The sequence below is a fragment of the Nycticebus coucang genome, chromosome 7 (genome assembly GCF_027406575.1).
Source record: "Nycticebus coucang isolate mNycCou1 chromosome 7, mNycCou1.pri, whole genome shotgun sequence".
Lineage (NCBI taxonomy): Eukaryota > Metazoa > Chordata > Mammalia > Primates > Lorisidae > Nycticebus > Nycticebus coucang.
The window spans coordinates 34,223,009-34,250,273 of record NC_069786.1 but is presented as its reverse complement, the minus strand read 5'-3'; the positions used below and the strand labels follow the sequence as shown (position 1 = coordinate 34,250,273).

The 27,265-nt window shown below is 35.4% G+C and overlaps 1 protein-coding gene across 1 annotated transcript in view; it reads left to right on the top strand.

Annotated features, from left to right (window-relative positions):
• LRP1B (LDL receptor related protein 1B) overlaps positions 1–27,265 on the top strand; it is a 2,318,354-nt gene that overhangs the window by 2,131,594 nt on the left and 159,495 nt on the right. Inside the window, exons 72-77 of the mRNA XM_053597274.1 lie at positions 1,970–2,092; positions 8,028–8,153; positions 8,874–9,011; positions 10,805–10,939; positions 13,859–13,978; positions 26,113–26,354. Of these exons, the coding sequence (XP_053453249.1) occupies positions 1,970–2,092; positions 8,028–8,153; positions 8,874–9,011; positions 10,805–10,939; positions 13,859–13,978; positions 26,113–26,354 (884 nt within the window). The remainder of the gene's footprint in view (positions 1–1,969; positions 2,093–8,027; positions 8,154–8,873; positions 9,012–10,804; positions 10,940–13,858; positions 13,979–26,112; positions 26,355–27,265) is intronic.

Sequence of the window (27,265 nt, the reverse complement as noted above, 5' to 3'; positions counted from 1 at the left end):
TGAATTCTCTTTCCAGATGCAGCTCCAATCACTCTGGTTACTTTTTCTCTTTTGTAGACTTCTATCTACTTAACCTGGTTTCTTCTTTGTTCTCTTTTAAACTTCAAATATAACTATATTTTAAAAATTCCCAGATGCACATTTATGGTTCAGAAATCTATCCTATATTTCAGACATATTCATCCACTACCCTGCTAAACATCACCATCAGTTATTTTCTGATTGCTACAATGCTTAAAATTGGTCTTTTTCTCAGCCAGTCTTGGCTTTACCATCTCCATCTTCATTTCCAAATTCTACACGCTGAACTAGTATTTTCATTCTAAAATTCAAATCTGATTTTGTCATTTCTTAAGTTAAAGCTTTTGCCACTGAAAGTGAGTTATCAGCTTTGTGTGGCAAGTCAAAACTCAGAGCAAAAAGAGGTAGTTGACCTTCACAAGCTTAAGTACATTATTCCCTCCAATGTGTGTCCACAAGATGAACAATGGCTATTTCTAAGTATTTTCTATGACTGCAAGGGTAACCACTATCATTTGTGGGCTGCATACTCTAATGAAAGTATCTATTTTTAAATATGTTAATTGTTTCAGCTAGTCAAGTCTAGTCAACTCCGGAACCATATTTTTTATCTTGTTTATAAGATTTAAATATGTAGTATAATAACCTGAGAGCAATCTTATTTATCTTAATTCTGAATTCTCATCCTTGTGTTGTTCCCCCAGGTACTTTTTGCAATCATTTTAACCATACCTCCTTATAACATTCAATGTAAAGACATTGAATCTCAGAGAAATAAATATATTTGTCCAAAGTAAGATAAGAACCCACATTTTCTAACTCTCCAGTCATTGTACTCCCATTACATATTGCTTCATCTCTAGGCACATGATTAAAACTTATTAGTTCTTTGGGTCCTTTGAGAGTGATAGATACATTTAGAAATTTTACATCAGAATAATTCTGTATTCTTAATTATTTCTATTTATTTTCAAAAAGAGAAAAAATTATAAACATTTTAAAAATATCCTCCCCAAATAGGATACCTTGTTACACAATATTTAGAAGAAAAATGGAAATATTGTATGATATGACTAAGTTTCAATTGCTGTTACAAAATTAATAGTAGTTTTGTGACTGCAAGAAGCTTTTAATGGTTATTCTAAGTTTTCAGTGATACATTTTTTTTTTTTTTTGCAGTTTTGGCCAGGGCTGGGCTTGACCCCGTCACCCCCGCTATATGGGGCCGGTGCCCTACTCCTTGAGCCACAGGTGCTGCCCCTCAGTGATACATTTTATTGATATGCCAGATACAGCTGAATTATCTAATAACTAAAAGTGTATTTCTTTCTAGAAAAACACAATTTTTAATAATGAAAACTAAAATGTTTAAAAATATAAATTTCAAAAACCTCAATTCAAGTAGGGAAGAGGGAGTATGGGGGGGGACAAGGGAGGCAGGCGGGGATTGATGTACTCCCACCTAATGGGCAAAATGTAAGAGTATATGGCACAGCTCCTGGGTGTGGGACACAACTACAAGAGGGACTCTGCCTAACAAATGCAAATATTGTGACCTAGTTATTTGTACCCTCACATTAACCTGAAATTTTAAAAACATTTGAATTACATATATATATATAAATATAAAGTTCTTTACATGCAATAACATAAGAATTATGTGAAATAGATGATTTAGGCCTTTTAAAAACTTGATTATGCCATCTTTTCTGTATATTCTAAAGAAAATATGATGTATATGAGTAATATTAGAATGTCTTAAAATGGAAATCATGAATATCTTTTTTTAAAAAATTGAATGTTACGCATTCCTACTATTAATTCAGAAAATAAACATAAGGAAGCAAGTAAGTAGATATTGTATGCTAAGAGTTAGAAGCATATGTGTCCTGCTGACTGGAATTCATAATGCCCAATATGTCCATCTCGTTTTTGTTTTAAAATAAAGGAGGAAATATATGTAGAGCTGATGAGTTCCTTTGCAATAATTCCCTTTGCAAACTGTATTTCTGGGTGTGTGATGGAGAAGACGACTGTGGAGACAACTCTGACGAAGCCCCTGATATGTGTGGTATGGCATTTCGTGTGGTTCTAGATTATACTGTCATCTCCTGCGCCAGCAGAAAAAATGAAGTGGTGAGGTGAACTGCAAATTCTACTGTCCTGTGTTAGGTAGATAAAGTATAATCACAAATACAGCTTTTGTTCAGGTAATCAAGAGATTACCCTGTCCAAAGTTTATCACGTTATGGAAAGCTTTCCTAAATCCGAACTTGCACATGACTACACTGTTCCAAACACAGATTATGGGAGGATTTAGAGGAGCTGATCTGTTGAATTGAGTAAGGTTTATATAAGAATCGAAACTTCACAATAAATTGATGTTTTAGATAAAAAAAATTGTTGACAGATAAATAAATGGAAAAAATGTGAACCATAAAATTACACAATTCTATAAGTCACCCAATAGTGCAGTTCTTCAGAGAAGAGACGATTTTGTCAGGTATATACTTATGCAACCAAAAAACATAAATATCCGATTTGAGATCAACAAAACATTGGATTTTCTATGTTTTTATAACCTTTTTTTGGCTTCTCTTCTCATACTGTTTATCTAATCTCAGCAAGTAATGTAGTTGCACCTTTAGTTTAAAGGAAGAAACTATCATTTCAGATATAACCTACTAACATATAGGCTAAATTAAATATAGCATGATTTTATGTACTTAACTTTTTGTCCTATTTGTTGTCCTATTTGTCCTATAAGTTAAAGCAAGATTCAGATATATAGGAGGGCATTTTACTATTTGTTTTACTATTTGATGTTACAGTTGGGAAAAAAATGCAAGAAGGTTAGCTTTATTTTTAAAAGTGATTAAAAGTTGAAAAAGGAAAAACCTTTGGAGAGATATTTTTGTTTTTTATAGGTACAACTGAGTGCTGCAATCAAGTTTCAATTTCAATTGTATTTACATAATGTAAAAAAATAGACTCTAGAAAATAACCAGAGATTATATTGTTTCTGAATCATAACACATATATTTAAAAGTATGAAATTTTATCTACCAATATCAACCTAGAACCTATTATTTTTATAAGTAATTTTATCTATTCTCTATTTTCCTTAACTATAAAATCAATAAGTAGAATAGGAAATGTTTGATAATTAACTAGCAGTGTAAGGCTGCAGAGTCATACTGCCCAGAACCACTTCCGGGGCCAGGAAGTGGTTCTCAGAAGCAGCCCACACAGAACACTTGGCAAACTGATAAAATCCCGCTTGATGCCTGTTTTTGTATTTCTCTCAGTGATTAGTATCAATATTTTCACATAAGCTATTATGCTCCAGAAGCTGTGCAAAGTAATTGGGACAAAAATGGTTCTTTCTGACAATAATTGAATTATATATTCTGAATTATTCAGAGTAATTCTTATTCTGGTTGGATAAGTAACAATAGTTTTCATATGTTGTATTTAAAGTAAGGATAGAATTAATTAAAAAGTATAGATGAGGCAGAGAGAGATAATATGAACTCTTCCTAAAGGGCATTCAGAAGGCTGTGTTGAGGAATCTACACTAAAAGACACCATATGAAAAGTGAATAGCATAGGAAAGAATCTCATTCATTCAATGAATACTTTTTAAGCAAGAGACTGTGATTAGTTATTATGATACAGTTATGAGAGAAACAGAAATACGTCCTGACTTCACAGAGCTTAGAGTCTAGTGTAATACACATACTAATACTATCAAAAATATAGAATTACAAATTATGATGCATTCCATAAAGAAAAATCATGGTAATTTATAAAATTAGAAAGACTGTTAAATATGTTAGTTTGTTTCTGGGAAGTATATAGCTGTCAAGAGAGTAGATGAAAATAGAAGTGGGGCAAATGGTGATATGATGTTGTAGACAAAGTAAATGAGATATGTAAAGGCCCTGAAACATCAGGGCTTACAGACAGAAACTGAAAGACCCATATTCTTGGAGAGTACAGAGCAAATTAAATACAGATTATATCCAGATAAACTCACTGTAAATTGAAAATACTACAAATCAGAAGTTCATTTCTGATTGAGGAAATTGTCAACTCATGACGGGCATGAGAACAGAATTCCATAGTAAGTCAAGGAGCATAACACATACATATGTGTTCTGTATGACACAATCATAAAGTCCCAATCATAAAGTCAAAAATTCATAAATCAAGTAACCTTTAAGTCAGAGACAGTCTATATCACTTTAGTATAAGATAGCAGAAATACCTAAAACCTTGGCAAACTTGGTTTTGTTTGTTTGTTTTTGTTTTCCTTTTTTTTTCCTTTCTTTGACACAGGGCCTTGTTCTGTCCCCCTGGCTAGAGTTTAGTGGCATCATCATAGCTGCAGAGTAGTAGCATCATCATGGCTCACTGCATCACTCTACCATCAAACTCTCATCAGGAGCTCAAGTTATCCTCCTGTCTCAGGCTCCAGAGTAGCTGGCACTACAGGTCTACGCAACCACTCTCAGCTGATTTAATATTTTTTTGTACATTGAGTCCACAAGATTCCATGTACCTTGTCTGCTTAAAAATCTAGTGTTTTATGTTTACAAATATTAGAAAGGGATAAGAATAATCAACACTATTGTAGTAGTGTAGGCAAGCTATGCTAGTAACTTGAATTGAGATGATTACATGACACAATGTGATGGAAAATATAGACAGATCCGAAGGTGATGTAAAAAGCAAAATAAATTGGGTTAAATAATAGATTAGATATGAGGCTGAGAGACAGAGTTGTGAAGTATAATTTGTAGATTATTTTTGCTTGCAAACTTGAATGGAAGGGGAACACAGGAAGAAAAACAGTTTTGCAAGTAAAGATTAGTAGACTGGTTTGGGATACATTTGAGGAGACCTTCAAGTAGAGATTTCAAGTAGGCATTAGATATTTGGTTCTCAAGCTTAAAGAAAAAAGCTGGTCTACAGATACAAATTTGCCCACATGAAATGTGGTAATAAATACAATGGCATTTTAACAATTATGGTATGGTGGGAGAGACACATAGGACAAGAAGGGAGCTTGCAAAACAATTTTAATTGATATCAAACATACAAATGAGTATAAGCTTCCAGAAGAGACTCAGGTGAATGACCACAAAGGAAATCATAAAAAAAAAGATAATAGCAACCAAAACACCATGGTCACAATGTGTTTCAAGAAAAATGAGATGCTTCTTGTGAAGGCAGGGGAAAACAAGTTCCTGAGATACTGGAAAAATTACTTTTAGATAGTATTAATAATATTAAATTAGATAGGAGTGAATTATTTTCCGATCTCTGTTGTCAAAAATTTTTGAAGAGTTGATAGATTTTGTGTAGATACAGGTAGATTTGTGATTGCTAAATAAGATATTAAGGAATTTTTCCATAGTTTATTTTCACTTTTTTTTAGTGCAGTAAGGAAGCATGTTCATACATAGAAGGCAGAAGTTTGGTCTGGGGAGGTTTGGATGGAATGCAAATTTGAATCATTATTACAAAAGGTAGGAAAGTGACATGAAGATACATATTTATGCTTTCCAAGTAGTATTGATAAATATTCATACCTGATGGTATCAGGTGGCTTTATAGTATAATCATCTGCAACATTTCTGGCTTCCCAGATGAAGATATTGGGAGAACAGATGATTTTGTATATCTAAGTTTAGAATTTTGTTAGATAACTAAGATGAAAAAGAGAAAAATGCTAAAAAATCCAAGTTATTAGGAAGAAAGTGAGTTTCTAAACTCACTTAGTATTTCTAACCATGTCCAACATGTTATAGGTTACCCATAAATATTAGTAGGGAGGGAAGTAAAGACAAAAAAAAATCATTGGTGAATGGGGAAATGATAGTGGTATCAATGGGCTAGACTAGAGGTTCAGATCTACCTGAAGGTTTATAATAATGCTAATTGAATTAAAAATCTTAAAAGATAGAAGATTGTGGTCAAAATATGGGGCACTTAAGTTAGTGGTTTAACAAATAAAATAATTGTAATAGCAATTCCATGATGCAGCCATGTGTATCAGTTAGTGTTCTTATTTGCAAGTAACAGTGCTTATTTGTCACTGGCTGCATCAAAAAGAGAAATTTATTGAAATCTGCTATCATCTACAACCTAGGAAAGTGATGACAGAAATGGATAATAGTAAAAGAATATCGGATGTAAGAAACTCAAAGAGCTAGGAAGCCCAGTTATTGGTTGGTTTGTTCATGTGAATGTTGCACTCATCTAAGATGCTGGAATGAATTTGAATGGAGGAAAAAAAAAAACACTTTGACTGGAGGTGCTATAAAGTTCAGTGAATTTGGGAAGAGGTGATGTTCATGAGGTTGCTGAGAAAATATCAACAAGATAGCAATAAAATCAAGTGCCTATCTCTCAAAATAATAGTATTTGGTTTTATTTGGAAACTAGAATGTGAAGATGTGGTAATAAAGTTCTAGAAGCTAAGATAGAAAACTAGGATGTTTTCAAACATGAGATAATATGAGGCTTGAGTAAAAGAAGAGACATTCCTAGAACACTTAAGTGGGAGTATATTTGGAAAAAGAACAAGATTTCAGTTAAAGCAAGGAGGTCAGGCACAGAGTGTAGCAAATTTAAAGAGCTGTAATAAAGTAGAATTGCTAGGATGTTATTAAGAGGAACAAGGGATGAGTCTATAGGATGGTTTGCACAAGATAATGACAAGTCTTTTAGGCCAGGCAGAATATCTTAAATTATATTCTCAAGGCAATGGATAATATAGAAGATTCGATCAGATTAACATGTTAGATTGATTTTTCACATAGATTTTTTGAGGATTTGATGATGGAGAGTAAAACTGGAGACACTTTATACCTTTCTGTAAAAGATAATGAAGAGCTGAGCTATTGTGATTGTAACTGGTAAGGGTGGTCTAAAGTGAGCAAGTTTAGGGAAAATATCAAGAGCACTTGGTGACTACTCAGAATTGGTAGTAAATGAAAAGGATGCTTTGAGAATAATCCCAGACTTCTGGCCATAATGCGACACTAAATGAACTATGGAAATAAGACAAAGCTAATGTTGAGGGAAAAGAGTGGAGAAAATTATAAAGAACTGAACATTTGACATTCCTAAGTGGATGTCCCATAATCAATTGTGAGATGTAATGGCAGGTTACAGGATGTAATGGCAAGTTAATCAATAAGCATGGATGAAATGTCTAAGGAAAGAATCCAAGAGTAAGAACGTAGATGACCATGGACAGAGTTTTGGAGAATTCTACATGAAAGGATAAGACTAAGCACAGATGTTTCCTGTCTTATGATAGACGTCTCGGATGAGATAGTGATAGAGGGGTCACATGTATAAGCTTTTGGGGTCATATGTATAAGATTGTTGTCTCTTTAAGTGTCATACACACACACACACACACACACACACACGCGCGCGCGTTAAAAATGAATAACCAAAAGCGCTAACATGCCTCAAATGCATATCTAAACTTTTGTTTACAGAAAATAAGATACTAGCTATAATATTGTTGGAAATTTTGTTTTTTCACTGAATAACCTACTTTGAATCCGAGGTCTGTAACAAACATATGCTTGCTCAGCGTCTATGCTGTGTGAAATTGCTCTTTGGGATAACTAAGTATCCTGCCATGTTGTATAAATTGTAAGCATAAATTAATTTGGTACACCAAGTGAGGTCAGCTCGGGCAAGGCATCTGGAAATGGAATCATGAAGTTTGGCTCTTTCTTACTTTATTTAAGATCCTCAGCTTTGTACTCTTTTATGTAGTTAATATAAATAACTAGGATCATAAGCTTCCATTATTACACAGTTTTCTAATCTGCTTGCATGAAATTTTCATAACAAAACATATTTTAAAAAGCTATATAATGGATTTTAAAAGGAAAAAAGAAAGACAGACAAGGGAAGGACATTATTCATAAATCAGTGTACCCAAATGAGATGCTTTTCTTTCTTTTTTTTCTCAGTCAAATTTCTTTGCCCACCCACAAGACCTCACAGATGCAGAAATAACAGAATATGCCTGCAGTCGGAACAAATGTGCAATGGTATTGATGACTGCGGGGACAACTCAGATGAAGATGGCTGTAGTGGTAAACTTGCTGAATAAAGAATTAATTCAGTTACTGCTACAAGATATTATACTACATGATTCTATATTATACTATATTATAATGATTTAGGCTCAAATAATTTAAAAAATACATTTTTATGTGGATGTCTGAGGGGATTTCTTTAGGTACTTTTTCTTCAGACAGTGTACAAAAATAATTTATTAATATTTCACTTGCAAAGGAGATCCAGAGTCTGCTCTAGGCACTTCATTCCAAAAAATCCTAATTACATGAAAGAAACAACATAGCGGTTTAAAAATGTTAAGTGTCTTAAAAGGAGAGGGCTTACAGACATCATTTTTTATGTGTACACAATCCCTGTCTCACCATTCTGAAATTTGAAAGCTTTTAACATAAATAGTTTTACTTAAATATACAGCAAAATCATTTAAAGACAAAATTTGACATGACTTCCTCTGAGACGTTTATATCGCTTAAAAGAAAATCCTAAAGTATCCCCACCATGGTGAATATTGAGACATTTTTCTATAGAAATATGGTGTTATTTGCTATAGGGTAAATGTCATTTTATAAAATCCAAACATTTCAGAATTCTTTTCATTTGGCCTTAAAAACTTCAAGTAAAGGATGTGGGCCCATGTTTTTCACAACACTTAGTAAGATTTTGAAGATATTATTTGCTCAATACATTTATTTTCATTTTATGAGGCACTAATCATTTTTTAAATGACTCTATAGGTAAGCTTACATACAAAGCAAGGACTTGTAAAAAGGATGAGTTTGCTTGTAGTAATAAAAATTGTATCCCCATGGACCTCCAATGTGATCAACTTGATGACTGTGGAGATGGTTCAGATGAACAAGGCTGCAGACCACGTGAGTATAGTGACATACAAGTCTAATTTCTGCTTAAACATAGCTAAGACTTTCTTTACTATTTGATGGACAGATTGCTCTTTAAGACATGATTAAGTGATGCATTCTTATGTAAGCTTTTGCCAAAGCAACCTTAAAACATTACTTAATTTCAGAAAATATGAGGTAGGTAAAGATTGATTTTGTAATGAGTATCCTTATTAGAGCTGAATCTGGAATTCAATATTCAAATACAGACTTTGATGTCAGCAAAGAAATCTATATCCTTTAATGTTTTACTGTAGGCCGGGCACTGCGCCTCATGCCTATAATCCTAGCACTATGGGAGACAAAGGTGGGTGGATTGCCTGAACTCAGGAGTTGGAGACCAGTCTGAGCAAGAATGAGACCTTGTCTCCTCTCCCCAATCCTCCCCCACAAAAGTAAAAAAACTAGCCAGTCATGGTTGCATATGCCCGTAGTCCCAGCTACTTGGAAGGTTGAAGGAAGAGGATCCTTAAGCCAGGAGTTCGAGGTTGCTTGGAGCTATGATTTCAGAGCACTCTAACCTGGGGCTACAAAGTACGATTCTGTCTCAAAAAAAAAATACCATAGGTGTTTAAATTAAGTATTTTTGAATTTTATAAATAATGGTATTTGGTTGAATGATGGTAAAGGTCTTAATAATTTCTCACTGTTTGAAATTTTTAAATTTATCTATTGTTTATCTTATAAAGATATTTAGAGTACTATAATGCCTGAATAGTAGATCCTTTTTGCTAATACTTTGGTTTTTAACTAATTCTTGATGTTTGATTTTCCATAGTAATGAAAAATAATTCAATTTATGATACTAAATTCAGATTGCTTACAAAACCCATAAAATATTTTCTATTCTTATATTTTTTATTTTTTCTCATTTATGCACAGAGTTGTTCCTCACAGACTGATGAGCTAGGCCTGCAAGAATGTGGCACATATATCTAAACGATGGTATCATTCCCCTGATGAATTTTAATTAATTGTAAAACATTTGAATCAGTGGGGATTAATAATGGTTACAGTTCTAATAATGAAAATGCTTATGTTTCTTGAAAATATGATTTTCTTAAGTAACTTAGAGATAATGTACTGTTATTCCTATAATAATGCTCCTGTCATTTATATGCATTCTAAAATGTTTTCTTGAATGAGAAAGAAATCAATAAAATTGCAACTACTACACTGAAAATGACAAGGAACTCTTTGTTCTAATAGTCTTGCCACTAGAAACAATCCATTGGATCATGTTACACACTCAAGTGTTTCTTTTCATATGTCTGTTTAGACTAAAATAAATTTAAAACTGTGAATTTAACCTACCCATTTGAGCAAAGTAATGACCTGGTTTGAGCTCATAAATGTTAAGATTAAGTGAGCAATAATTGGCCCTGTCTCCGGATAGATAATAGAAAATGCTTTGGTTTTTAGAAAAAGATACAGTACTCATACATGGTAACATTGTAAAGATACCCTGTCATTAGAATCATTGATTTTTAACGTCTTTTAGAAAGTAGTATACTTGACAACAGCTATAAATATCAGCTGTTGGCAGCTTGTTCTAACCTATATTTAATGTAAATAAGTTCAGTTTCTAATCTATTTCTATACTCTTAAAAGGAATGAGTGCTTATATAGAAAGTAGACCATACCATTACACATCCAAAAAGAGTTATCTATGGAATAAGGAATATCATTTCAATTTTTTTAAAAAAGTAAGCTCCCACATTAGGAATTAGAATTATGTTAGTTTTAATTATATTTTTAAATCCTAGCATCCACTGAATTTACCTGTGAAGATAATGTGAATCCATGTGGAGATGATGCATATTGTAATCAAATAAAAACATCTGTTTTCTGTCACTGTAAGCCTGGATTTCAGAGAAACATGAAAAACAGACAATGTGAAGGTAGAGTACATTTTCTCAACAGCTTGCTCTTAAATCTTTGGGTTATAAAAAGACTCCCAAGACTAAAATTGTGAGATGACAGGGGATTGATTTTCATCAAAATAGTGTGTATCTACAGGATACCATTTCACTTATGAAAGTTAAAGTCTCTAGGGTCAAGAGCTTGTTTGTTTGTACAGCTAAGCTAACCAACACTGAGGCTACAAAGGCTTTTCTATGACAAATTCAGACCTGCAGGAATTTCAATTCTGTTGTTACAATTTTGTTTTGAAATGCAAATAATGAAATTGCTGGTTCAGAAACTATTGGAAAATTAGACTCCTTTCATGAAAGAATAGGTTTATGATGACCCATTTCCCTTGAGTGTGGAATATGTGATACTGGAATAGGTAATTCACATTTTGAGAATTGTGGGCTTTTGTCGTAAAACCATGTATTTTTATTTGTTTTTTTGTTTTTTTTTTGGCCGGGGCCAGGATGAACCCACTACCTCTGGTATATGGGGCCGGCACCCTACTCCTTTGAGCCACAGGCGCCACCCACTAACACCATGTTTTAAACAATTTGTTATAATGTGTCTTTAAACATTCAAAGTCAGGATCTAAATAAATCTCTTTCAACTTACTTGAGATAATTTTTAAAATGAGGATGTATAGTACCCAGAATTTCATAGTAAGTCAATTTAATTTATATTAAAGCTTTAACTATAGAGCCATGAAATACAGACACATACACACTTCTGCAAATTTCTCCCATAAAATCAATATTTATATTCTTATTCATCTCTTATTATGATTAGAGCCAAACTTACAATTGTTAGTCTGGCTTATCCAGGCTAAGTTCAAGTCATAACATACTTTCCCCAATTAGTCTGTATCTGTACTGGTTCTTTACTATAGTCTTGGGTAAAGAAAAATGATTTTACGTTGTGTCAATCAAAATAGAATTATTAAAATAAATTAGTCATGCTTACCCAAAAGGTAAGTAGTCATATCATATTTAGGTACATTTTGAGTTATGTACTTATTTGGGTTATTTATGACATTTTCTTCCTCTCTTAGTAGGAAACACTGAAAGCTGACAACTTAGGTTTTTTCTTTCAATAAAATACAAATTATTTCTCACAACTATAGTATTTCTTTTCCCTGATACTGTCTACCAATTACATATAAGCATACACATATAATTTATTCAAGATTTTAATTCCAATAGCATTAATTTGCTAATATTTATTTACTAAATTTAGAAATTCTATTCTCAGACTTTTCTTAAGTTTTAATTATCCCACAGCAAATACAACATTCAAGCTACAGTCTTCATTTAAAATTACTATAAATCCACTCTTTTCATATACTTTTTTTGTGCAAATGAGTAACTTCTGTGCCTAATAAAATTGACATCTCCATTTAAATACATGAGCTTTTGATAATAGAAAGTAATTTTGACTTGGCATAGAGAGGGGAAAGATATTACATGGATTTTGTAATACCAAAATTTAAATTTCTTTGTGCCCTTCACTTATGTGTTTCAAAAATGCATGAGAAATTTCAATTTGATGTTCAAGCCTAGGCACTTCAATTGAAGTATCTGAAGGAATGAAAAAATCAAAGCAAAGAACAGAAGAAAAGTAGAAAGAGGTTAACAATTGCTGAGCATGGAACATTGTTCTGGGTACTAGGCATGTGTGGGCTTCCCCCTTCCTCTTCAAAAGTTTGTGATCCAGACCTTATTGTAGAAATGAGCAAAAATGGTAATTCTGGCTATTATAGGGACCTGTGAAGTCCTATGTCTAAAAAATACTCTGGCATTGTGGTGGGCTCCTGTAGTCCCAGCTTGGTGTGAGGTTGAGGCAAAGAATCACTTGAACCCAAGTTTGAGGTTGCTTTGAGCTAAAAGGCCATGGCACTCTACCAAGGATGACCAAGTAAGCCTCTGTCTAAAAAAAAAAAAAAAGAAAGAAAAGAAAAGAAAGAACAGAAAGAAAGAAAAAAAAAAAAACACGAAAACCTTTGCCTATTTGAATTTCATACCAAAGGGAATCCATAACAAATAAGTCCCAGTCCAGTCACAGGTGCTGGAAAAGCAGAAATATTTTTTGTAATTCTGGTGGTTAAGTGCTAGTAAAAATGCATTTTACCTTATCACTGTAAAATAATTATTAAAAACAAGTAAATACAATTTTTGTATTTCTTACCCGATATTTTAATTAAACACCAAGATGAGTTGCCATGAGAATGCTGAAGTTTGCCATGGGCAAGCTATCAGAGTGGGGACAATAGAATCAGAAAACCTGAGTTTAAGCCTTGGCTTTTTTATTTACAGTTGTCACTGGGAAAGTTCCTATCTATATCACTGAGCCCTTACAACATTATCGTGTACTAAATAGAATACAGTTATTATTACTGTGCTGATCCTTAAATTCCCTAGTTCAAGAGACAAATTTATCTCACAGATTTATTCCGTAATTAAGGCAACTGTAAGTGATAAAGGGGACAAAGGAATTATGCTTTTTAAATGCAAAATAAGAGGAGAAAATAGGTAATTCACCAGAATCACCCAACCTAAATCCCAGCTTTGCTTAAGGTCAAAATTAGAGTTGTATGCCAAGCTACAAAATATTCCTTGTGATTTTATCATTTTAATACATTTATTTCTATAGAGGTATACAGTTTTTGTTTGTTTAATTCACATAGCCTCAGTACAGCCCTTCCTTTTAGTCTCTTCATATATGACTCAAGAAGTGAAAAAAAAAAACTCACTAAATCACAGACTTAATATTTGAAGGAGAAATGAAAGATATAGGAATAAGAAGTTAAAGTAATAAAAGTAAATTTGGCTTTTTTTGGAAAATGGAAAGAATAATAGTGTGAATTGGATGCATAATGATGCTATTTTGAACTCTCTCCCTCTCTTTTTTAGACGTTAATGAATGTTTGGTATTTGGCACATGTTCCCACCAATGTATAAATGTAGAAGGGTCATATAAATGTGTGTGTGACCAGAATTTTCAAGAAAGAAATAACACCTGCATAGCAAAAGGTAAGGTTATACCATTATTGCAGATGCTATTAAAATTTTGTTGTAAATGTTTTCATGGGAAAAATATTTTATGTTGAGTTTTAGCAATAGATTCATGCTTAATAATATAGAATAAATAACTTTTTAATGTTGATTAAATTGATCGGTACATTTGTTATCATCCATAATCACATCTGGGATGGTTTATAGAAATGACTATTAAATACATGATTCCTGTTAAAATCACTTCATGTTTGAAACAACCTGTCAGAAGGGGTAAAAGCCAGTGGGAAAGAGTATAAAATATCTCTCTTTATTATCTGCTGTAAGTGTTTCTAAGAAATTATTACACTATTGGGATAAAAATTAAAAGTCAAAGGTTAGCATTATAAGGAGAATGCAAGTTTGAGTAAGGAGCCTTAAGGTTTTAAAGCAAAATTATGCTTTCAAATTTGGAACTCCTCCACTTACCAATATCATTTTTTTAAAAAGATTAAATGACATACATGGGTTTGGGGCTTTTATGGGCATGGATTTTAATGCTCATATATTTTTAATAAATAATATACTAACTTTAATATTGTTAGCCACAAGATATGATTGGATATTTTTTATAAAAATGTTATTACCATAGCAAAACAGCATGATATCAAGTGTGGACTATGGTGCGAGATGTACTTGGACCTTTCAGACTATGTAGCCTTAGGGAAGTCATTAAACTCTCTGAGCCTCAGTTCCTCGTCTGTAAAATAGGGATAATACGTACTTTTTTTAGTTGTTGTAAGAAGTGAGAATAAATTATGGAAGACAATATAGTCTTTAACACACAGTTAACATTCACTAAGAGACAGCTCTTAAGACAATAGAGCTAAACTACTCCCCAGTAGGAGTGATTTTACTTATTTTGGGAATCGATATAGGTTTGCTCAATCTGTGTTTAGGGTTTAGTTAATAATTCAGTTAGTATTTTCAGGATTTTCTTTAGGATTTTACTTGTCAGTATCAATATGACTTTCATATTTTGAAATAGGTGTCAAGATTTTAGGACAGAGTATTCCACGTATCAGGATTCTAGATAATGACAGGTTATGGAATTTTAGTGTGATCAATACTGATTCTTTATGTAATAAAATTTAGCAAAGCATTTAAAATAAATGGATACAGGAAGGAGACTTCTTATGTCTTAATTTTTTATTTCTTAGCACAAGGTAATGATCACTAAGGCACATAAATAAATGCTCAGAAACTTTTGAGGCTTGATGAATATGCGATATAGCATCTGAATATTGAGAATCAAAGTACTTAGAACAGGGGTCCTCAAACCTTTTTTTTATTATTATTGAATCATAGCTGTGTACATTAATGCAATCATGGGTCACCATACACTGGTTTTATAGACCGTTGGACACATTTTCATCACACTGGTTAACATAGCCTTCCTGGCATTTTCTTAGTTATTGTGTTAAGACATTTATATTCTACATTTACTAAGTTTCACATGTGCCCTTGTAAGATGCACTGCAGGTGTAATCCCACCAGTCACCCTCCCTCCATCCACCTCCCCCTCCCTCCTCTCCCTTTCCCACTTCATCCAAGTCTTAGATTATAACTGGGTTATAGCTTTCATGTGAAAGTCATGAATTAGTTTCATTGTAGGGCTGAGTACATTGGATACTTTTTCTTCTTTTCTTGAGATACTTTACTAAGAAGAATATGTTCCAGCTCCATCCATGTAAACATGAAAGAGGTAAAGTCTCCATCTTTCTTTAAGGCTGCATAATATTCCATGGTGTATATATACCTCAATTTATTAATCCATTTGTGGATCGATGGGCACTTGGGCTTTTTCCGTAACTTAGCAATTATGAATTGGGCTGCAATAAACATTCTGGTACAAATATCTTTGTCATAATGTGATTTTTGGTCTTCTGGGTATATACCTAGTAGAGGAATTATAGGATTGAAAGGCAGATCTATTTTTAGATCTCTTAAGTGTTCTCCAAATATCTTTACAAAATGAATGTATTAATTTGCATTCCCACCAGCAGTATAGAACTGTTCCCTTTTCTCTACATCCACGCCAACATCTCTGGTATTGGGATATTGTGATATGGGCTTATCTTACTGGAGTTAGATGATATCTCAAAGTAGTTTTGATTTGCATTTCTCTGATGATTAAAGATGATGAGCATTTTCTTCTTAAGTCTGTAGGCCATACGCCTGTCTTCTTCAAAGAAGTTTCTCTTCAAGTCCCTTGCCCAGCCTGCAATGGGATCCCTTGTTCTTTTCTTGCTTGTATGTTTGAGTTCTCTGTGAATTCTGGTTATTAAAACTTTGTGGGAAACATAGCCTGCAAATATATTCTCCCATTCTGAGGGCTGTCAGCTTGCTTTACTTACAGTGCTCTTGGCTGTGCAGAAGTTTTTAGTTTGATCAGGTCCCAGTAGTGTATTTTTGATGATGCTTCAATTGTCCAAGGGGTCCTCCTCATAAAATACTCTCCCAGACCAATTTCTTCAAGGGTTTTCCCTGCACTCTCTTCTACTATTTTTATAGTTTCATGTCTTAAGTTTAAAATTTTAATCCGGTGAGAGTCAATCTTAGTTAACAGTGAAAGGTGTGGGTCCAGTTTCAGTCTTCTACAGGTTGCCAGCCAGTTCACCCAGCACCATTTGTTAAATAGGGAATCTTTTCCCCCACCGAATGTTTTTAATTAGCTTGTCAAAATCAAATAACGGTAAGTAGCTGGATTCATCTCTTGGTTCTCTGTTTTGTTCCACACATCTACTTCTCTGTTTTTGTGCCAGTACCATGCTGTTTTGATCACTATTGATTTGTAGTATAGTCTGAAGTCTGGTAGCGTGATTTCTCCTACTTTGTTTTTATTTCTGAGTAATGTCTTGGCTATTTGAGGTTTTTTTCTGATTCCATATAAAATGAAGTATTATTTTTTCAAGATCTTTAAATATGACAGTGGAGCTTTAATAAGGATTGCATTAAAATTGTACATTGCTTTGGGTAGTATGGACATTTTAACAATGTTGATTCTTCCCAGCCGTGACCATGGTATATTTATCCATTTGTTAACATTTTCAGCTCTTTCTTTTCTTAGAGTTTATAGTTCTCTTTATAGAGATTTTTCACATCCTTTGTTAGATAAACTCCCAAATATTTCATCTTCTTTGGCACTACTGTGAATGGAATAGAGTCCTTAACTGTTTTTTCACCTTGACTATTATTGGTATAATAAAGGCTACCGATTTATGAATGTTGATTTTGTAATCTGAGACACTGCTATTTTTGTAATCAAGACACTGTATTCCTTGATCACTTCTAAGAGTTTTGTAGTAGAATCCCTGGTGTTTTCCAGATACACAATCATATTATCTGCGAAGAGTGAAAGTTTGATCTCTACTGACCCTATATGGATACCCTTGATTGCCTTTTCTTCCCTAATTCCAGTGGTTAAAACTTCCATTACAATGTTAAAGAGCAGTGGAGACAAAGGGCAGCCTTGTCTGGTTCCTGATCTCAGTGGAAATGATTTCAATTTAACTCCATTTAATACTATATTGGCTGTGGATTTGCTGTAGATGGCCTCTATCAGTTTAAGAAATGTCCCTTCTATACCAATTTTCTTAAGTGTTCTGATCATGAATGGATGCTGGATATTATCCAAAGCTTTTCTGCATCAATTGAGAGAATCATATGGTCTTTGTTTTTTAATTTGTTTATGTGCTGAATTATACTTACACATTTACATATATTGAACCAGCCTTGAGATCCTGGGATAAAACTCATTTGGTCATGATGTATAATTTGTTTGATGTGTTGCTGGATTCTGTTTGTTAGGATTTTGTTGAATATTTTAGCATCTATATTCATTAGTGATATTGGTCTATAATTTTCTTTTCTTGTTGGGTCTTTTCCTGGTTTGGGGATCAGGCTGATGTTTTCTTCATAGAACGTGTTGAGTAGTCATCCTTCTCTTTCTACATTTTGGAATAGGTTGAGTAATATAGGTCCTAGTTCCTCTTTAAAGGTTTGGTAAAATTCTGAGGTGAAGCCATCCGGTCCCGGGCTTTTCTTTTTAGAGAGATTTTGTACGGTTGATGCTATTTCAGAACTTGATATGAACCTGTTCAAAATTTCCACTTGATTCTGGTTAAGTCTTGGATGGTGACGTATTGGTAAATTTCCTTCAGATTTTCATATTTCTGAGAATAAAGTTTCTTGTAATATTCATTAAGGATTTTTTGAATTTCTAAGGAGTCTGTTGTTATTTTGTCTTTGTTGTTTCTGATTGATAAGATTGGAGATTTTAATCTTTTTTTCCTGGTTAGGTTAGCCAAAGGTTTATCTATTTTTATTGACCTTTTCAAAAAAACAACTTTTTGATTTATTGATCTCTGGTATAATTCTTTTGTTTTCAATTGCATTTAATTCTGTTCTAATTTTGGTTATTTCTTTTCTTCTACTGGGTTTGGCGTTGGAATGTTCTTCCTTTTCCAGTTGCTTGAGATGTCCCATTAAGTTTTTAACTTCCTCTCTGTTCTCTTGAGGAAGACTTGCAGTGCTATAAATTTCCCTCTTAGGACTGCCTTTGTGGTATCCCAGAGGTTCTGATAGTTTGTGTCTTCATTGTCATTTTGTTCCAAAAATTTGGTAATTTCCTTCTTAATCTCATCTCTAACCCAGCTATCAATCAGCATAAGGTTATTTAACTTTCATGTTTTTATATGAGTATGCATATTCCCGTTGTTACTGAGTTCAACTTTTATTCCATGGTGGTTTGAGAAGATGCAAGGAATAATTTCTATTCCTTTAAATTTACTGAGGTTGGACTTGTGACCTAAGATGTGATCAATTTTGGAGTATGTTCCGTGGGCTGATGACAAGAATGTGTATTCAGTTAGGTTGGGATGAAATGTTCTGTAGATGTCTGCTAAATCCAAATGTTGGATGGTTAGGTTTAAATCTACAGTTTCTTTGCTCAGCTCCTTATTGGAGGATCAATCCAACACTGCCAAGGGAGTGTTAAAGTCTCCATCTATTATGGAGCTGGAGGAAATCAAGTTGCTCATGTTTGTTAGAGTTTCTCTTATAAATTGAGGTGCATTCTGGTCGGGTGCATAAATAATAATAATTGAAATTTCATCATATTGAGTATTACCCTTAACAAATATGAAGTGACCATTCTTATCCTTCCTTACTTTTGTTGGTTTAAAGCCTATTATGTCTGCAAATAGAATTGCGACACCTGCTTTTTTCTGATTACCATTTGCCTGAAATATGGATAACCATCCTTTCACCCTGAGTCTATATTTATCTTTTAAGGTAAGAAGTGACTCTTGTATGCAGCAAATATCTGGCCTGAGTTTTTGTATCCATTCAGCTAACCTGTGCCTTTTTAGAGGACAGTTTAAGCCATTCACATTAATGGAGAATATTGATACATCTGGTAAAATTTTGGGTATGAGTTTTTCAATAGTCCAGGGGACATTTTTAATCCTTTCACCAGTGTGGAAGTTGGAGTTTGATCAAAAGTTTCTGAGTGAGTTTACTTTTGTGGTAGAGGATTCGGCTGGTCATTATGGAGGATAGGTCTGAAAATATCCTGAAGAGCTGGTTTGGTTATGGCAAATTTCTTCAACATATGAATGTCATTAAAGTATTTAATTTCTCCATCATAAATGAAACTCAGTTTATCTGGATACAGGATCCAGGGTTGAAAGTTATTTTGCTTTAGGAGATTAAAAGTCGATGACCACCTTCTTCTGGCTTGAAAAGTTTCAGCAGAGAGATCTGCAGTCATTCTAATATTATTCCCTTTGTAGGTAATGTTTTTCTTACATCTGGCTGCTTTCATAATTTTCTCCTTCATATTAACTTTAGTGGATGAGTCATGCTGGGGTGTCTTATGCCTAGGGGATGTCTTATATGGATTGAGTCGTGCTGGCGTTCTGAAACTGTCTGCTATCTGAATTTCAGAATCTCTTGGCATGTCTGGAAAATTCTCTTTCATAATTTCTAGGAGAAGGACCTCAGTGCCTAGCGAGGCCACTTCATCACTTTCAGGGACTCCAATGAGGGGGATATTAACCTTCTTTGAATTATTCCTGAGCTTTCTGAGAGAATGATCTGTTTTTGCTCGCCATTTCTCCTTGAGTTTGGGAGCGTGGAAAGGCTTTGACTTCAATGTCAGAAATCCTTTTTTCTGCTTGCTCCACTCTGTTACTGAGGGATTCTACTGTATTTTTCAGATGTTTGAGGGCTGCAAATTCTTCCTTTAGTGCGGCAAAATCTTTGGTGGTTTTGTCTTTAAATTCGTTAAATTCTTGAGACAACTTTTGAATTTCTCCTCAAATTTCTAATTCCGACTTTTAAATTGATCCTCTAATCACTAATTCCAATATTTCCTCCATTCTATTAATCTTGTTTGCAATTCGAAGTCTGAATTCGATTTCTGACATCTTGGCCAGCTGTTTATGAATGGGATCTTCAGTTACATCTGCCATATCTTTCCTTGGGGGGGTTGATCTATTCTGGTTATTCATGTTACCAGAGTTTTTCCTCTGATTTCACCCCATGATTGTTTTACACCATTTGATTTTTCCCCTGGAGCTTTGTCGAGGACCTATATAGTGCTATGGCCTGAGAAACTGGGGACCTGGTTGGTGTAGTGGGGCTAAGTGGTTCTGTCTTATTTTGGAATGGTCTCTGTTCGACCCTAGTTAAACATTTACTCTGGGTTGAAGTCTCAGATGTGGAGAAATACCAACAAATTAAGTCACCCCGCCCCCCACAGGCATTAATTGGAAAAGGAAAATAAAACCTTCCTACCACCATACTTCCAGGGCACCACTTGAATAGACCTTGGGTGATTTGCTCAGTTCAAAAGGTCCAAATCAATTGTCTCATTCAGCACCTGTCTCATGTGGGAGAGTTTAAAAGGTCCCTGGCAACTGGATCGCAGGGGTCTGTTGACAACTCAGATATGACTTGTTCCGGTGCTCCGTGAAGTCAGGAGGATCCACCCATCAGATAGATCAGTCTGGGAAGGTTGATGCCTCCTTCCCCACCTTGCACCTCTGTCACACCCAGTCACTGATACCCCCGCAGGGCTGTGACCCAGTTGCCTGTAGTGAACAGATACTCCAGGGGTTTGCACCTGCCTGAATCACAAGTAAATCTATATCTGCTCAGCCAGGCCGCTGCACTCTGCCTCTATCTAGGAGGGGCAGTTGAGGTCTGACAACCTTGGGCACTTGATGGAGCCTGGGGGGTGTTCACTCAGTTCCAGCCCCGCCCCTGATTGATGTTACTGACAGAACAGAACAGAACAACTTTGCAGGAATTTGTTTCTGTCCCTGCTAAACTCCCCTGCAGAAGAGAAGCTATTTTTGAGTTCCCAGAGCCTGTGCCTCAGGCCCTGTCTTTGCTCCTGCAGGTTTGTATTCAGTTAGCTGTCAGTTCTGGCCTCCTGCCTTCCTTTGTCTGTAGACTGACGATTCCTTGAGGGCTGGGTGAGTCTTAGGCTCAGTAAAGCAGTCCTGTGGGTCAGCCCCACCCTGGGAATATCTAGTCCCCATGCTCCACCCAGGCCAGTACCACCTCAGGCAAACCTTTTACTCATGGGGCCTGCGTTTCTGTCCCAGATATGTTTTGTGGTGGTTGCCACCTGAGAAGATGCCCGGCCTTCTCTGGTTGCCCAGGGAGACTTGGGTGTGGCCTTGGAATATCTGGGAGTGAGCCCTATCGTTGCCAAAAAATGGCTGCTGGTATGCGCCTCAGGGCACCGCTCTTCCGGTGTGGTTCCCTCTCAGCTGACCATCCTCTCCTCACTCCCGTGCCGCAGAATTCAGCACTGACCAGCTGCAGTCCCGGCCCTGTCCACACCCCTCGAGAAATTACCCAAGAATCTGGACTCCTGGGGGAGAGGCCTCAAAACCTCAGAGTGAGAGTGGAGGGAAGTGCTGGGAGCTCAGAATGGCAGGTAGAGAATATATACAGTTTTATATAGTTTTATGCCTGGCAGGAGAATGCCATAGCTCCCTACTAGGGGAGGTAGGTCCAGTTTTTAGAGGGTCTCTCCCATGGCATGTAGTGGGAGGACCTTTGAACTCTGCTCGTTTGTTTGTGGGGCACTCGGAGCCATTCTCATGGGGGAGGGGACTCCCGTCCACTTGGTGATGGATTTTGTACCTTTTGTTTGTATCCTTGGGATCGCAGCTCACCTCAGCGGGGTTGATGTGCATTCTTCAACTTTCTCTCCTGGTACAGCTCTAATCCACCAGGTTACTGGCTAAATTTCTGTCCTTTAACTCTCCTTCTGGACAGGAGCCTCCATGGAAAGCTGGCTTCAGTCAGCCATCTTTTCTCTGCCCCCTCAAACTTTTTAAACCAGGGGCCAGTTCACTGTCCTTCAGACCGTTGGAGGGCCAGACTATAGTAAAAAAAAAAAAACTATGAACAAATTCCTATGCACATTGAACATATCTTATTTTGAAGTAAAAAAAAAAAATGGGAACAAAGGCAATATTTAAAATGAAGAACAAGTAAAGTTAAATCAACAAACTTACCAGTATTTCAATGGGAACTATGGGCCTGCTTTTGGCTAATGAGATGGTCAGTTCTAGTTCCATATTTGTCACTGCTAGCTGTAACAAGTGATGTAAGTGTCACCAGTTAATCTAGATCTGGTTGGAGATTTCAGATGTTTCTGTCTGGAAAAAGTCTATTCACAGACATAAGTGCTGCCAAAGATGGTTGCCATTTTTGAGTGCATGGTTCCTGAGGATATGTCTCAGAGGGGAGAGATGCATAGAAATTAGAAAGGCTGCGTGACTTGAATGCATCTATCGGAGATTCACAATTCTGCAGTTCAGCCAGTTCCATCTGGTCAATTGTATCCACATTTTCAATGTCAATAGAAAATGGGTTACAGAAAAGCTGTATGTCTTGTTTGTGGAGATGAAGCTCTTTAAATTCAAAGTGGAACTTTTGCAACTTTTCCAGTGAATCCACACATGTTTTATTTGGGAATGCAACCAATGGATTTTCTGCTAAGAGATTTTGAGTTGTGGGGAGATGGCAGAAATTTACCTCCTTCACTTGTTTGATGAGGAGGCCTAATTTTACTTCAAATGTTTTCACATTGCATATCACAGATGAGCTTCCCCTTTCCTTGAAGTTGCACATTGAAACTGTTGAGTAGCTCTGTTACATCTGTCAGAAAGGCAAGGTGCCATTTCCATTCTGCATCATTGAGCTCTGGTACTTCTTTATTTTTTAAAAGCAGAAAAACTGTAATCTGTGGAAGTAAGTCATAGAAATGTTTCAAAAATCTCCCTTGACTCTGCCAATGGACTTCTGTGTGGTACAGAACATTTTCACAGGCAACATTTAGCTCAGGCAGAAATTCTTGAAATTGTCTGTGGTTTAGTGCATTACCTGTAATGAAGTTAACACAAGATACCACAGTTTTCATAACAGAATCCCACTTCAGTGATTTACTATACAGCACTTGTTTGTGGATGAGGCAGTGTATGGCTATTGGATGACAATGGTTATGTTTGTCCATCTCTTGGTTAATGCAAGTAATTATTCCTTTCTTAGACCTCACCATGCTAGGAGCACCATCATTTTCACACTGGCTAGTTTTGCCCAGTCCAGCTCTAAACTATTCAGTTTGGCAAACCTTTTCATAGATATCCTTTCCTGTAATTGTTTTTTTGATGCTTTGCAGTGCAGCAAGCTTTTCTGTGACTTTGAAATAGTCATTCATCCCACGAATAAAAATTAGAAGTTGTGCCGAATCACCAACATCATTACTTTCGTCAAGTGCCAAGGAAAAATAGGAAAGTTTTTTGTGGAGTTTTGCAAATGCTGATGCAAATTGTCTCCTATTTCTTCAATCCTTTGTGTAATTAAGGGTCCTGAAAGACTCAAAGTACTAAATAAATCATGGTCAGCCAGTGCATGCTATTAGCTTGGCAACTTGAAAACTTGCTCACAGTGATAAAGTATTTAGCTGTTTCTGCTTCACAAAAGTATTTTGATGAGTTGTCAATGTATATTTCAGTTTTAATATTTTATCTTTTCTCACTTCTATGACCAACCAATCATATTTATTTTTACGTTGAGTTTGATAGTGTCGACGCAAATTGTATTCTTTGAACACAGACACTATATTCTGGCATATCAAACACACAGTTCTTTCCTTGTACTGCCTGAAAAAGTAATTATAAGTCCACCGTTCTTTGAATATCCTACACACCAAGTCAATTTTTCTCTTTCTTGATATCATTGTTTCCTAGGGATTCCAAATTGCTATTTGTAAAATACCAATATATATATATACAGTGCTCCAAAAACAATATACCAGCAATAACTTTCCCACACAGAAACATATATAGACTGCACTGCCCATCAATGCAGTCTGATCAGTGTCCATCAATGCAGCCTTGCCAGTCCACATCATTTCAGTCTCACCAGTGCCCACAGGTTGTAACTCAGCTTTTACCTCAGGCTCACACTGGTGCGGTGTGGGAACAGGCATGATCACAGAGCCGGTTCCTCCACCACCTTTCCTGTTCACACTACCCTGTGCGAACCGCACTGCAATCTGTGAACTCACACAGGAATCTGATCGAGTAAGAAGACCCATGCAATCAGATTCCACTTCAGGAAAAAGAAGGCACGTATGCCTTTTTTCTTCTGAATCTAATTCATGTTCAGCCATACAAGCATATGGCTGAACTTGCACTGCTCAGAGATCACAATAGTGTGAACCGGGGCTTACACAGCACACAACATACAACATCATACATAACTGAATAGCAATCAGAATATAAATGCATTTACTGTCAGTTGAATTGGGTTTCCTACTCCTCAGCTGTCTGCAGAGCCAGATTAAGTTCCCATGGTGCCCTAGGCAGATTACCAGTTTGGGGGCCCCATGCGATAACACTGACTGCTGACAATTTGCATTAATACTGAGTGCTAACAATTTGCATTAACATTGAGCACTTACAATTATCATTACCACTGAACACTGACTATTTGCATTACCTCTGAGCTCTGACCATTTGCATTACCTCTGAGCACTGAGAATTTGCATTAGCATTGAGCGCTGATTATTTGCGTTATCACTGTGGTGCAACTACCCTAGAAAACACTCCCAACTAACCAACTTAAAAAAAGGGCTCTCCTAACTTCAAAAAAAAGTCTCTTCTAACTTCAAAAAAAAAGGAGCCCCCTATCTGCAAAAAAAAAAGACCTCCTAACTTCAGAAAAAAAAGGCCTCCTTTAACTGCAAAAAAAAAAGGCCCTATTATAACTGCAATACAAAAAAAAAAAAAAATAGACCTCCTAACTTCAAAAAAAAAGAAAATCTTAACTTGTTCTTACCTCGGTCCTAGGCAGCAGCAGGCTCTGCACAGGCAACCTGGTGACTGCTCTGATTAACCAAAGACTGAGAAGAGTAGTCAAGAGACAGAGGGAAGGAAGGGCAGGGAGAGACAGAGAGAAGGAATGGAGTCAGAGAGTGTGGGGCACATTCCACACATGCACACTGTGGGCCAGGACGAGTGGGCTGCTAAGCAGGATGGCAAAAACACCTGGTGGGGAGAGACAGAGAGAAGGAGGGGTGGGGAGAGACAGAGAGAAGGAGCGGAGTTGAAGAGTTGGTGCACATTCCACACATGCACACTGCGGCCCGGGATGAGTTGGCTGCTAAGTAGGACAGGCAGGGCGGCAAAAACACCTGGTGGGCCAGATAAATGTCCTTGGTGGGCCACATGTGGCCTGCAGGCCATAGTTTGAGGACCCCTGCTTTAGAACACAGTATTTTGAGACTTGCCAAATAGTAATCTTGCTTCATAAAAAGGACATATACAAATGCCTAATTTCTAGTAATAAAGAACACTTGCACTAGAAAAACCTGTATCTATAATTATTGTAAATTCTTATATTAATGGGTATCATAAATCCTAAGTCATGAAGACTAAAAGGTAATATGAATTTGGTTGATTTTTGAGGAAGAAACTATATTTAGAATAACAATTCAAGATAATTTAAAAGTACAATAAATAATGGCTTTTACATTGGTTGAAATTTACTTTGTTTTTGTATTTTATCATAATAACCTCCAGGCTCTGAAGATCAAGTTCTCTACATTGCTAATGACACTGACATCCTGGGTTTTGTATATCCATTCAACTACAGTGGTGATCATCAAGAAATTTCTCACATTGAACATAATTCAAGAATAACAGGCATGGATGTGTATTATCAAAGGGATATTATTATTTGGAGTACTCAGTTTAATCCAGGAGGAATTTTCTATAAAAGAATCCATGGCAGAGAAAAAAGACAAGTGAACAGTGGCTTGATTGTAAGTAAACAATATTGAAAATTTAAAGTAAATGCCATTGAATATTTAAAATAACATTGAAATATTTAGGCACCCCTGCCTTTGAAAGAAAAATCTATTACAGAGTCTAATAATAATAATAAATATATTGATTTATTCCTCCCAATATTCTCCCCATATAGAAATTGAATATTTCCCTAATCATTTATTCTCATAGCTGTATATAATTTATTATAGTTGCATGACTTTTTGTTTTTGTTTTAGTAAATTTGCCTCAGACATACAGTATAAGAATGTCTTATGAATGAATGATACCTAACATTTCTACAACATTTTATATATCTTAGTGCTTTATAACATGAACATAAGCCTATTTCATTATAATATGAGCTTGGGAAACATTAACTGTATTTTTATTTAGAAAGATGTAATGTTGAGCAAATTGCTTCATTTTTAAGAATATGAGAAATATACTTCTGTTTTAGGTCTAGGGAACAACTCAGTAGTGTAACCGTTTCTTCTGACTACTGATAACTATATTTTAGGAAATAGAAAGCAATATTGCTTGCTTATTTATGATGGACATGTTGATTGTCATAGTTATTCTTTTTGAGAAAAATAAACATTTATTTGGATTTGTGGTTGTAGATTATTGCTTTATGTTTTAGGGTATGTCAAGCTACTGTGTATTTTATATTTTGAAGTAACCTGGGAGGAAAATGACAGATAAATACTTATTTTTATGGGGCCTGGCTTGTTCTCATACAACTAAAAAGTCAAGTGCTGTCACAGCAGTATGTAACTGAAGCTTTGCATTTAAAAAGAATCAAAGTTACTTATCTGGAAGTACTCCTTTTTGTTCTGGCACCTAACATAAAGACTTGAACAACATAAATACTGTTGGATGCAAATCTGAAACATATTTTAATTTT